The sequence below is a fragment of the Cottoperca gobio genome, chromosome 16, assembly GCF_900634415.1.
Source record: "Cottoperca gobio chromosome 16, fCotGob3.1, whole genome shotgun sequence".
NCBI classification, from domain to species: Eukaryota; Metazoa; Chordata; class Actinopteri; order Perciformes; family Bovichtidae; genus Cottoperca; species Cottoperca gobio.
In genome coordinates this window covers 16,446,635-16,460,430 of record NC_041370.1, presented here as the reverse complement: position 1 = coordinate 16,460,430, position 13,796 = coordinate 16,446,635, and the positions used below count along the sequence as shown (strand labels likewise).

The 13,796-nt window shown below is 40.5% G+C and overlaps 1 protein-coding gene across 1 annotated transcript in view; it reads right to left on the bottom strand.

Moving 5' to 3' along the window:
- adamts16 (ADAM metallopeptidase with thrombospondin type 1 motif, 16) overlaps positions 1-13,796 on the bottom strand; it is a 50,668-nt gene that overhangs the window by 17,394 nt on the left and 19,478 nt on the right. Inside the window, exons 6-12 of the mRNA XM_029451984.1 lie at positions 13,249-13,332; positions 12,204-12,363; positions 10,324-10,429; positions 9,329-9,466; positions 6,245-6,398; positions 3,682-3,777; positions 675-823 (exon numbers count right to left, since the gene is read on the bottom strand). Coding sequence (XP_029307844.1) covers positions 675-823; positions 3,682-3,777; positions 6,245-6,398; positions 9,329-9,466; positions 10,324-10,429; positions 12,204-12,363; positions 13,249-13,332 — 887 coding nt within the window. The remainder of the gene's footprint in view (positions 1-674; positions 824-3,681; positions 3,778-6,244; positions 6,399-9,328; positions 9,467-10,323; positions 10,430-12,203; positions 12,364-13,248; positions 13,333-13,796) is intronic.

Here is a 13,796-nt window from a genome sequence, read left to right as displayed (position 1 = left end):
CTCCCTTTATATCTTGGCATTTCATCTTTCGCTTTTTTAATCCCTCCTCTGTCATCTCTCCTAACCCCAGTTTCCCTCCCCCTTCCCCCTTTCCTGTCTTTGTCTCTTCTTTCTCCTCCACCACTTCTCTTTCTCCTCATCACTCTCTGTCTAATTTAACCCGTCACTTGTCAGGATCTTGGCATGACATGATACAGAGGAGGCCCCAGCATTTGGGATAGGGCCCCCTTACTGACTGACAGAACAAATAATCCTGAGTGACTGATGAGTAGGGGACTAAGTAAGCAGATAAGTGATGAAGCGACAGAGCCATGCGAGTGATCCTCACTATTTTGACCATGCGTGTTAATATATTCTTGGCCTTAAGTCAAGCAATCCCTAACAGTACGGATCATCAAAACATCGTAACATAGTCACTTTTGATGTTGTTCAAGAAGTTTTGCTGATGTATGCAACAACAGCATAATCAAGAGTCATCTTTAGCTGTGGGGTTCAGCCTTTATTTGACTGCATAATTGCAATACATTTTAAATAGTTTGAAAAGTCTACTTGTTATTGGTGAACAGTACAACGCCACTGAGTGCTGACAGATATCCTAAAGAAATACTCTTTCATTTGCTAACATGCACTGCTGTGCTTGTTTGTTATAGACTGTTTTTTGTCTATATCTCCACCTGGGGTTGTTGCACTGCCTCTCTCGATAGGTGACTCCGCTCTCGCAGCTTCGCGAGCAGGCTGACCAGGACGACCACTCTGACCACTGGCCGTGCTGAGGCCTCGGACCCTCGTCACCCTGTTTCACACACTGGCCCCTACGACACCACTGGAGAAAGAGAGAGAGGAATCATGAGTGGGAGAGAGAGGGAGGCGGAAGAAAGGAGGAACACATAGGCAAAGAGTGTGTCCTAAAAGTGTCAAAAACATAAAGACATATTCAGACCCTCCCCTTTTTCTTCTTTATGATGACTCTCTGTCAAACCATAGAAGAGGTTTGTAAGAAAGAGCTTTCAGGTTTAACTGCTGTCAAAAAGATTGTGTTACAGTCCTGCTTACATATACTCACAATCTATCAGTGAAACTCCAGTTGTGCTGGTTTTTGGACAGCCCCTACCTTGAGCTGTCATCAACTAGAATTAACAGAGCTAAGCCAAACACACAAGTGAAATGTGTGGAAAAACTGTCTCATGCCTGACAAGAATATTCTCCTGCTGTGATAGTCCGTCAAATATGTTCATGTTGCCCTACAAAATATTTAACATTTTCTTTTCCACAAATGACCCTTCTGTTCTTTATAACATCATACAAGTAAACTATAAACTATAAAAACATGAAACAGGTTGAAACATCTTCTGCCAACAATGCACAAATCCCTTTTCGTCATTGCAGAAACACATCAGGAAACCTTTTTATAGTTTATAAAACAAAGTAATAATTATCTGCAAAAGTACTGAGATAATAACTACTATACGAGTGGGGTTTCAGCCTATTTGTGACTTGTTCATTCAAAATGATTTAGAATTAAACCAGTACCAGCAGAGTTTATGCATTTTCAAAATATTTATCCATTTTCTCCCAATTTGGCAAGACAGATTCCCCTCACAATCTGACCTGAGGAGTGTGCACACAATAAGTCACCAGCTGCTATTTTTTATCCTGCAGAAATGAGCTTCAGTGGGGTCACAATGACCTCCTCAGACAGCACCCCTCCTCTGCACAGGGGCCTACAGTTTGTCTATCGAGTGTATTGCATCAGATGATGGAGGCACTAAAGGACGCTCATGCCTCATGCTCCTGAATCAAGATATTTACTGTATGTGGCTCAAAAAAGCCTGAGTCACTAACCAACCAACAACCTTTTCCAAAAATGAGCAGTACTTCACTCAAAATCCCAAAATGTAATGTGAGAATACTTTGAAGAATATAGACTCACTTAAAGCAACATTATGTCACGGGCTGTTCCCTAGATTTGTACATGTCAAGATGACATCAGTCACATTATACTCAGCTCGCCTTAGAGTGATCTAACTTTTGCAAGCACACACAAGCCCCTAATGCATTAATATTGATAGGGTGGCATATATTCAGCTGTTTTTGTTCTCACTGTGTGTTCATGCCTGCCACGAGTCACACACTTGCGCACACGCACCCCCCTCCAACTAATCTCGTGGCCCTTGACTAAGAACTAGAACAGCTGATTTCCCCTCAGTTTTCCCCCTGCGGCTGAGTGCCACGGATTCCTAAGTGAGCCTGTCATTGTTTGTGTTCGGTTAATTGTCCCGTGGAGGGAGAGGGCGGGATTAAACCATCAAGTTCAATATATTGAGAAGCAAATGTGGATGAGGGGCTGTCAGGGGAGAGAGAGTAGGAGAGAGAGAGCCTTGGGGGAGAATCATCTTGAAAGAAGTAAGGAAAGAAACAAAGAATAAATAAAGAGCACAGATTGCTTTTTGGCCCCAGCCCCAATGGCATATTTTTGCCACGTCAGCAACAAACCAATTGCAGCTGCTCCCTGAGGTAAAATAATGGAGGGAGAGTGTGGTACCTCTATTAAAAAGAGAGATTCTACGGACACTGCACTCAAATGAACCCAAATCCAAAACATTATAAAACAAATAGTACTAACAACAAGTTGATTTATTAGTCTGCCCTGGGACAAAGACATTGTTGTGTAAAAAGACGCCGTTAAAATAAGTGCAGTGTCAAGGACTTTTTTTCTAAATGGCCAAACTAAGTGGAAGTATCTGTACTACATAACACTAAAACACTCAATAAATGCTACTTTTATTCTAGCATCTCCATCAATTTTGCCTGTTCACCTTATAAAATACTATCACGCTTTGTCGAGTGCAATTAACTGACTCAAAGGTCAGTGGTATCCCTTTAAGGAGGAATCTAAGAGTGTCTGTGTGTGAGACACTCTTTACAAGCTGTACCCTTCTTATACTAAATGTCACACAGCTGATAATACTAAGCAGCACAGTGAAAATAAATTGCTGGTTCGACTGATGCCTTAAAGAGAAAATCCATTCCCAAATTGAATTTACTTATGTCATTTGTCTTGTACAGCTCAGTCTGTTAATACTGTGTGGGGAATCTTTCAAACTGTCACTTTCAATGTTCTTTTTTAAGTTGTGTTGTTGGGCATACTTCACCAAAACTGCAAAGACATGTTTATGAGAGGCTCTTGTTTGGTGCCTTTCATTTGTGGATTTATTTGGTAAGATGTTGCCATGGGGCAGTATGGTGGCAACAAAACACATGTTGTCCTCATTTGACAAAACAGACGTATAAACTGCAAAATCATTTTTGGCTCCTTGGGCTAAAATGGAAGAAAGGTTATCTTAGTGATAGTATGATTAATGGGCAACTCTACTCCCTGAATGGATGGTGCATTAAAAATGTTTGTAACATCCCCAAGAAAGAGGTGTCTAGCTACCTGTCCCTGTTATGACCACTTGAATTGCCTCAAAGGTGATGATAAAAAGTCCAATAGAAATACATTTGTTCCCATGTCCGTCATGTGTTGCCACTCTTGAGGAGCATATCACCTGCCTCCACCACCCACACACAGACACACAGACACAGACACAGACACACACAAACACACACACACACACACACACACACACACACACACACACACACACACACACACACACACACACACACGTGTTAAGTCACCATATCGGGGCCGCAGGCAGAGCCTTCAGCAGCTGGCATGAACTTGGTCTCACACTTTCTCCCAACACGGTGGCACCACAGAGCCTTGCAGATATCCTGGAACAAGAAATAAAAGGCAAGGAGTAAATTACACGCCACTGCTAACATGTTCTCAGTATCCTCCTCACCACAGCTGTATACAAAGCTAGTGATGAGAGGGACAATAAAATTTGTTATTTTGCCACGAGAGAGCTATTAAAACATGATGGAAACTTGAGCTTGTCTGAATTGTGATCTTCTGGGATGCAATAAGTGAGCAGCAACCTTGTGTTTTCAAAAATATTTATGCTTCAGTAGCTAGGATAACATTTTTATTGTCCCACAGACAATGCATCATTGACAGTAAAACATGCACATCCATTGCTTCTGCAGAAGAATACTAAATCATGAAATTAAAACAGCTACAATCAGTATGTTCATTCATTGTTACATACATACAGTTCATCTTATGGTCAGAAAAAGTCAAACCTGCACAGGACATTTAGAGATAATGCTTTGCAATAATGTCCATTAACAGAGCACAATTGAACAAACGTATATGATGTCAAGGCTGAGTTCCTCTGAAAGATTCAGATGGGACCGGGTGGTTTCCCTGCTCACATTGCCTGCTACTTTCTAACATGTCGACTCTAGTACTATCTGAATGACTATATCAGATTTGGACAACTCAGTGCAGATGTTGACAGGCACCTTGGCCTCAGCTTGTTGCTGCCAAGAGCCACCATGGAATTCAACCCAAGGCCTATTTGTCCAGCTGTTTTGCTTGCTCAGGCCTTTTGTAGCAGTAAAAATGGCAGAGAGAGACAGGGAAAAGAGTAAGTGAGTGATGGAAGCATAAGACAGAGACAGACGGAGAGAGATGATGGACAGAGTGAGACATAAACTGAGTTAAAGAGAGAAAACGGGAAAAACACTCATACATACTTTTTGCTAGATTATTTTAGCTCTATCTAACCACACACACACACACACACACACACACACACACACACACACACACACACACACACACACACACACACACACACACACACACACACACACACACACACCAAAGAGAGTATCATTTGGCTCCTCTAGCGGTACCTTATCTTGACAACGCCTGCCAAACATTTGCAGGAAATATGAATTCATTACACAATGAATTGCACCACTGAGGCCGATTCTTGTGGCGTTGTTTTCCCAGTAACAAGTGTCTGGAAAGACCGTGAGCATAAGTGCTGCTTGGGGATTGTTTGGGTCCTGTGCACCTTGCTGCTACCAGATGCATGAGCAAAGACAGTGCAGCAGGACCGAAAACAAAACCATGAGGGAGCAATTCCCAAGTACCTTATAGCTGAAATAATGCATGGAGGTTTCAATGTTTAGACGAGAAGGCTAAGTAGGATACCATGTGCTGATATCATGGGTTCAAATCCAGGTAGTAATCTCTGTGGCATTTTGAAGCCTCTTTCCCCACATGTTTCCACTTTTCAATAAAACAGAAAACCTCAAAAGTAATCTTGAAGAGGAGTAAGAAGAAGAACTTTTCTTGTCTTTGTCTTCTTGCCAGTCCTATCCCATACTCCGATACATTTAAGGCGGAGATATAAACAATTTAAAACATTACACTGATTGCCATTTGTTGATCACAATGAATGGCAACACAAACATCATAAGGGCTGCAAACAGCAGAAGAATTGGGCGGGACAAAGACATGAGGAAAGGACGCAAGTAAGGGAAGCAGACACATTAGCAGAATGAAACACACCCGTGAAGAGCGGGAATGACCTGCCAGTGGGTCCTGGGGTAACCCTATTATTTTACTACCCTTAGTGAAGTTCAGTATACTTTATATTCTTTAATACCTATTAAAGTTTGTTGCCAGAACGTCTCCAGAAGAAACTACCCTCTAATAAATATCCATTGACTCCATTGAGAGCAGGTGCATCTTCAGGTGAGGTTCAGCAGGGTACGATGTTTGGACCCATGAAGGTCTCTAATCCAGATGCAAGAACACCAATAATTTAAAACGTCTTTACTGTGCTATTAAACATTGAAGTAATCTAAACACTATCTGGACTCTGGCAGGGTTATGTCAACCAGTAACATCAGCAGTAATGAGACAATGGGAGCGCAACAAGGAGAGATTCCCATTGGCAACGCTCCAGTGTATATTTAGTCATCCATCCCAGTGAGTATTTCATGGGCAGCATTCTCACTGTTTACTTTGTGTGTGTGAGAGAGAGAGTATAGTATGCAAGCATGTTCGTGTGTATGCACATGAGGGAATGCAATCCTAATCAGTTTCTCTTTTCCTTCCTTTCTTTTTGTCTTCCTTTTTTCCTCTACCTCATCCCACTCTCAATTTATTTCTCTGCTTTTTCCTAAGGAACAATTGCCACCACAATGTTTTAAACTAATTAAGCACTAAAGTTTGAGGAGGTGTTCCGAGAAAACCCCCCCAGAGAGAATTACAGCAGGACATGGGATTTTCTTTTGACATTTTCATGGGATGGCATAATTGAGTCAAAATCTATTTTACCTTCTTAAAGTCGAGCGTGCAGAGTTTGGCCTTCTCCCCAAATTGCCATTTACACTGTGTGTCTGCATCATACAGCTCGCCAGGCAGCTTCTCAGGGTATCGATACTCCTTCACTGCTCTGGGTTCATCTGATAAGCACACGGCCTGGGCCGAACTGGAGGAGAGGAGGAAAATAAAAGAGGAAGTAATGGAAAAGTAGGTAAGGAAAAGGAGAGATAAGAAGAATACAGAGGACAAGGGGCAAAGTGAGTAGAGTGGAGGGGGATAGACCCACAGAAGACAGGACAAGAAAGTAAAATAAAAGCAGATTTAATCATTAATCTGATATACAAAATGCATGCAGACATAAACAGTTAAACAGACATTTGATATAATGCTCCATGCTTAGCAAATATAAATTCCATAACAGTCCATGATGCTCCATTGTTTCCCACTTTGGAGAATACCGTGAAGTATTGCCATGGTAACATAACAAGTTGCCAAACTCGAACCCTAAGAGGAATGATTTTAATACATCAGAGAATCAATTATTACATGGCAGACATAAAAGATCCTTGCCCATATCGCTCATATCCTAATACCAGCAGGGGGTTTCCAATGTTAACTGATATTACTGGTGACTCCACAGAGATGTTTTACAGCTTACACACTGCAGTCGGGGAATATAATACAACAATATGGTGGAAAAAGCATGAAAAGGCTAAATATCTTGGAACAGTTCATTGTGCTCGTGAGTGGTCTTGATTGCTTTAGCAGAGTGTGTGTGTGTGTGTGTGTGTGTGTGTGTGTGTGTGTGTGTGTGTGTGAGATCTTCTATTCCTTTATGGGTCCTATGCGTCTACACAGAACAATAGTAGTTCTGCAAGTGTCATGTACTGATATCCTACATTATTCACTTAATAAGGTTTCTGAAAAATAGATTACATTTACAGTGTACATACTCTACATCCGCAGGCGCTCAAGCAAGGTCTGTGGGCAAGCATGCGCGGAGACAGTCACTCACACATGAAATTACAAGCCCAATGTAACTGAGGAAAGATTGCCTTTAGAGCAGCAGCAGCTTTTTGGATTGAATGATGGCACTGCGAGAGGCTAGGACAAAATGTTATCACAACATCTAAGCTGTAAATACTGTACATCAGCTGGGAAGAAAATAATTGATACAAATAAAGAAATGTAATAATGAGAAAAGCACCCATTCTTTTCTAGGATTCTTTGACTCATTTCTTCCAAAAACAAAATTGTTGGCATTTTATATTCACCATGGTTAGTTGGTACATCAAATACAAAGACGTAAATGACATAAATGCCATAATTTTACCGACGAAAATGAGGAACAGGGATCACAGGTGGATTCTCATCTGAAAGCAGCTGGTTAACTTAGCTTAGCATAAAGACGAAGCGAAACAGCTACACTGGCTCTGTCTGGAGGTGACAGAATCACAGATTAACACAGATTTTGCTACCTTTGTACACAGGAAGACAAACTGTTTCCTCCTGTTTGCGGTCTTTATGGTAAGCTAAGCTAACCACCTGCTAGCTACAGGTATTTATATCACAGACTTGAGAGCGTTATTGATCTTCTCTTCTAACTCTTGCAAGAAAGCAAAAAACTATATTTGCCAAAATGTCACAAAACAAGAGACAAAGAGATGTTTCCTCAGATGTTGGCTATAATGTTACCAATGGGCCAAACTGTGTCCTCTGTGGCATGTCTGACCGTGGGAAAATAAATGGGACCTCAAGAGAATCTTGTAACTTATCACTGAGTTTCACCAGTGCTCACACAAACCAAAACTACTTCAAGTGGCTTTGAAGGGATTTTGCTTCCCCTGCCTGAAAGTTGTCCATCCATTTTAGGCATGACAAAGAGTTGCGATAAAGTATCTGACTATACATACAACGCTGGCACAGACCTCTCTGTCGTAGCTGGCTGAGGAGAAGCAGATTTAGAGTGAGTGTGATGTAAACCCCAGTCTCCTCCTTCATTGCGGATGAAGGTAGAGACATTTAGCCAAATACATTTAAATATCATAACATTCTGTTGATTGCAATTAGGAAAACGTACAGCATTTCTTTTCTTTTTTATCATTCAGTGATTATACAGGAAGACGACCCCTGGTTGTGTCAGTGGTGCAGAGATCCCCTCCACGTGGCCTCAGGGGGGATGGGAGTTTAATATAAGGCTGACAGGCTTAACAAGGGTGAGGTCACCCCAGCTCTAATAACTCAGCGAGGAAATACACTGTCTGTCTCCACCACTCTGAGAGAGGATACCTGACAGTTCAGTTAACACACTGGTAAATTTAGTGGCGGGCACTGGCTCTAAACTATCTGGTTTCAAGCACACACACATTCACAGACACATAGAAACACGACCAGACACATGGACGCTATGTCTGTGAAGCTTGTTTTACTCACTCGGAAGAGCAGGCTGTATGCATGGAAATGCATTTATTGCACACAATTTTATCCCTCACACACTTTCTCTCACATGTACGCTGACACATAAAACATACAGTATGCAATCTGTAAAACAACACCTCCAGGAGAATAGCAGCACCACATATCACTTAGTTGCTATGTCAGCTATATATTCCGGCCTCTCACACACGTAGATACAGCCTGCTTGCTCTTGCTTTTGCAACATAAAGTAAGTCCTGTAATAGTTATAACATAAGTGCAGTTTTTCACTTGGTACTCTTTGGATCAGAGCAGCATTTGTAACTGATATATCTGCTGTTTTCTACAACACATGTTCATCTATCAGTAACACATGTTGAAAAATATAAACATAATACATGTTAAAAGTGACTGATGCCAGTGCAAATCTTGCTTTAATAAATCTGTTTTAATAATTCAGCTTTATGTCTTTGATGCATGAGCACTTAAGAAAGGCTGGCAAGAGGATGTACTCATTACTCATCAATGTGCCATATGGATGTGATGGAGCTCTTATGTTCTGAAATTGTAATGAGACATAAATGTCATTGTTAACAATAAGTGCTTCTTAAATCAATTATTATAATATAGTTTTAGCACCACAACAAAAGCATAGCAGTAATGCCAAATATGGTTGCTTACTTGAGGAAGCGGCTGAGGTACTGGCGGCTGCATGCAGACCAGGAGAAGATGCCATTGTGCCCGGCTAATGTTGGAGACATGATGTTGCCTTCTGACTTCTTACAAACGTTGCCTTCACCATCATGGACCATTCCAAAACTGGGGAGTGAAACAAAGGTATAAAATATGTTCTGTGTACAAGTGACAGTGCTCCATATAGAAATGGATTCATATTTTTTAATGTAACAGTTGGCAAGCACAACATTGTACTACTATGGAAATCTTTGCACACAGAGATAAAAAAAAATGCTTGAAAACATATTTTATTGATACTTTTCACATGTCAAATGTCCATTTGAAGAATACAGCATGTGTTATTGCAACACAGGCCCTTGGCCAAACAAGTATCCAGAACACGAGGAGACGACTAGATTCCCCTTTAGAGAAGCTTTTTGTATTCACTGATGTCACTGCAAGAGGCTAAGGACACATTTTTTTTACCAAAATGTAAGCTGTAAGCACTGTACGTCACAAGATTATCATCAGCTGGCTATACAGATATTAAATAAATAAGTAAAGAACCCATTCATTTTGAGGATTCCCTGCAGATCTACTGATTTATCTCTTCCATATAAAAAGTGTTGGGCATTTTATATTCTCCAATTATATACAGTACTATATGTTAGGGCTGTCACAATATTCGATTTTATCGTGGCCAAAATAATTCAGGATAACGATATTATCGTGATATCTATATTAAATAAAATGAAATATTCTTTAACTTTGTTTATTGGGATTTATTGTGCTTGTTGTCTCTCTTTGTGTGTTTGGGGCATGGGGAAGGGAGACAAAGTGAGAATGCAAAGAAATTAAAATGATTTACCCGATTCTGTGTAATATTAACATGATATCAAGTGAAGTAGTACCACACAACATTGTAGTTCATGGTTTAAGCCTTAACTTCGCCACCAGACATGACCGCATCATGCACTCATGAGAGCGATAGAAACTCTTACTTGTGTCCGGATTCATGGGCGATGGTGAATGCCAGACCCAGGCCTGTGTCTTCATTAATGGTACAGCTCCGGTACTTGCTGCACATCCCACTAATTGGAGCAAAACCTGCAAAACCATTGATACAATTTTACTTCACGCTTCAACTATTTCATCAGTGGCCACTAACTCAGTTCCAACATAAACTGTAACTGAGTGATTACAATAACCACTGTCATGCTGAGTTTGCTCCTACTTAACAAAAACCTGACTTTGTAATTCCAACAGGATTCTCTCAGATGGGAAGCACAAAACTCACCCCAGGTTAGGGTAGTTTTGGACTGCATGCATAAGAAATATCAAATGCAGACAAACTGGGTAAAAAACCCCTCTATTTGTTCAAATGTTGGTCTCTGTGGAAACATTCCTAAATCCCCCGCTACCTTTCCATTTTCTTTAAAACATTCTTTATCTGTCTTCACCTCTTTCTCATTCTCTATTAAACTCTTTTACCATTCAGCTCCCTTTATGCCTCTTTCTGTCTCCTTCTGTCTCTCCTCTCACACACACGCTTGCACGCACGCACCCCTGGCTTGGAATCAAAAAGGATAATACCCAAGGGGGCCTCCCTTAATGTTTTTGTGTCTGTGTCTCAGGAAGAATTTAGCCTTGTGTTTTGTTATTTTACAGCTTTAAGTCATTCGCCATAGCGAGCCAAACCCCTAAAGTAATGTTCTCATGTACATAGCTAATGTGAATAATGACATTAAACACAAGCGGGTAGATTGACTGTGAGAACTGGCATGTAGTGTGTAGTCTGTAGTGTGTGTCAGTAAAGAAGTAGATCATTGATATTTTGAATTATGGAGGAAAACATTGAGGGATAGTTATGTAACAGTAATGCAAATAAACTGTGTTATATACTGACTGGTAGCACTACTGGTCATTTTGCCTTGCACCTTTGGGAATTAGTCAGAACTAACTATTTTTTGACTGCACACACGCAGAGACACATACAGACCTTTGAACTGGGCTTTTCATAGCAACACTTAGGGTTAGGGATAATGCTAGCCTCACTTTGACACTTTGAAGTCAGAACTTAAGTCTGGGGTTTGAAGGGTTTTCTTGTACGTGTGTGTGTTTGAGCGTGACTGTGTTTCTCTGGGACACACAATGGAAGTTTTTTCTCACAGTGTGGAAGACAACAATGTGTTTGCATTGTCATTACCACAAACAAGCTGTTGTTAGTTTGTTAGATGGTTTACACTCAATGACTGAGTGTGTGTGTGTGTGTGTTTAAAGTAGCTGTGTTTGGTCTGTACAGGTAATAGCTAAAGAGCACTAATTCGAATGTTCTGTGATTTAAGTGAAAACATGATTAGGAGTCTCATCTTCTGACTTTATAGCTTATATTTCTCTGATGTTACAGCTTCAATAATTCAGCTATGAATGTCTCAGATTTGCCCTCACCTGATTTATGCTCTTAACAGTACTATTCTTGTTTGTATCTGCTGTAGAACGTTTCCACATAACTATTTACAGTGTGTGATACTGTGGAACTGAAAAGATCTGAAAGCTGCAGATGTTTTCAACATCTGGTTTGGCTGCTGTGACACTAGGTGTGACCCCGTGTGACAGATGACAGGGACACCTTCCCACAGAAAGACAGACCGCAGTGAGAATGACACATTTCTATCAAGAGCAAGTAACAAACAGAATAGGGACAGATGGCATTGATGTGACTTTGTCAAGACTATCACGAACAACACTCTTATTTTTCCTCACTTGTCATTTTAACATTTGGATCAATATTTCCTCTCTTTGCTTTTTCTGGCTTTTATATTGCCTCAAATTACACTTGTAATTGCAGCATCCGCTTCTCAATGGTTAGAATGTAACCTACCAAGAGTGTCACAAGGTTCATTCTTCCAAGAGCAGATGTCGAGTCCTGTGAGGAGGATGGCGTGGTCGTGATGTCGGCCCTCCCTGCCTCCCAGGGTGGACTGCCAGTGGCAGAAGCTGTTCAGTGTGTGGTCTGCATGGTGGTTGATCACCAAGCCGTCCTGTGAGATAAAGCAGATAAAACGAGGTAGAAAGAGAGACAAAATTGTCTTTAGGGACGGAAGCTGTGAGCACAAAGTGTTCAGGAATAAATGCAAAAAAAGTCAAATGAATATAACCTTTGTCTTTCAGCTCAATAAAACCACCTCATAACCAGATCCTTGACTGGCCTTTATGTTTAATTACCAAGATCTTTAGACATATACATGCTAAAGGCAAGACAGAGATGTGAGAGGAGACACTAATCATATAAGTGTTGCTGCTAGGAAGACAAACGTCTGGGACATTTTTGCTATTCCTCCCGCTGATAATTACCACTTAAGGAAGATTGAAATCTATTAACATCAAACAAGGTGACTTGGCCTGCTTGACTCTCTGTCTCTGACATTGCCCCACCTGTTTCTCTCTGCTTCTGTCCCTCTCTCTCCTTTTCTCTTCAAGAACAGTCAAGCTGTGCTTCCTGTATCTTCACTCGAAGACAATTTCCCCCCTAAATCTGGCACAGATCCAAGGAAATGCACACCCTATAATTAACCACTGTAAAAGCCCTTAGTAGTTGGGACGACCCCGGGAAAATCTCTGAGACCAACGAGAGAAATGGACCTTCAGGCATGAAAACAAATAAACAAACAAATGATTTGTTCTTTGTATGTTTTTGTAGTCTTGGTTTCTGAAGCTCCATAATGTGCAGAGCTAACACAGAAAGACACACACTGTTATTCGTGTTCTTGAAATCCTTTTAACCGTCGGTATACAAAACCCTTTATGAGAGGAATTTTCAAACCCTTCAACTTCACTTTAAATTGCAGCCATCAATCACCTGTTTGCTGTTTGATATGCTGGATTTTTGGACATATTAAGGTTTTCAGGTGCTTTGAGATGCTCACCTGCTCTTCATCCAGAAGCACAAGGCCAACAATTACAATGTTGATGTTCCCCCCTATCGTACCGTCTTTGAAGAGACTGGAAACCTAGAAAACACACAAATATACATTATTACAGATCATTTACACTATTATTTACTAAAATTCTTTAATTTGTCTTCAATCGTCTAATCAAAGTTTGGTCACAATGACAATCCAGTTACCAAAAGAGCTTTGGATGGCTTGAATAAAAACTAGGGCTGTCAAGCGATTAAAAAAAAAAATCTAATTAATTACATGCTTTGTGATTAATTAATCTAAATTAAATCGCATTATCAATATTTGCTGTGAGAAGCAAATATTCAAATTCAAAATATTCAAATTTTGGACGATGAGTGAATCAATGAGTAGGCATTATAAACTTAGAGGTCAACATGTCTTTTATTTCAATACTATTTCTCCAATATCTTGTTTGCCACATCTATCTTAGACAACAAAGACCAACAGTTTGACATAAAGTGCCATTTCAAATCTGGCATAAAAATCTTTCATTGCACAACAAACAATATGTT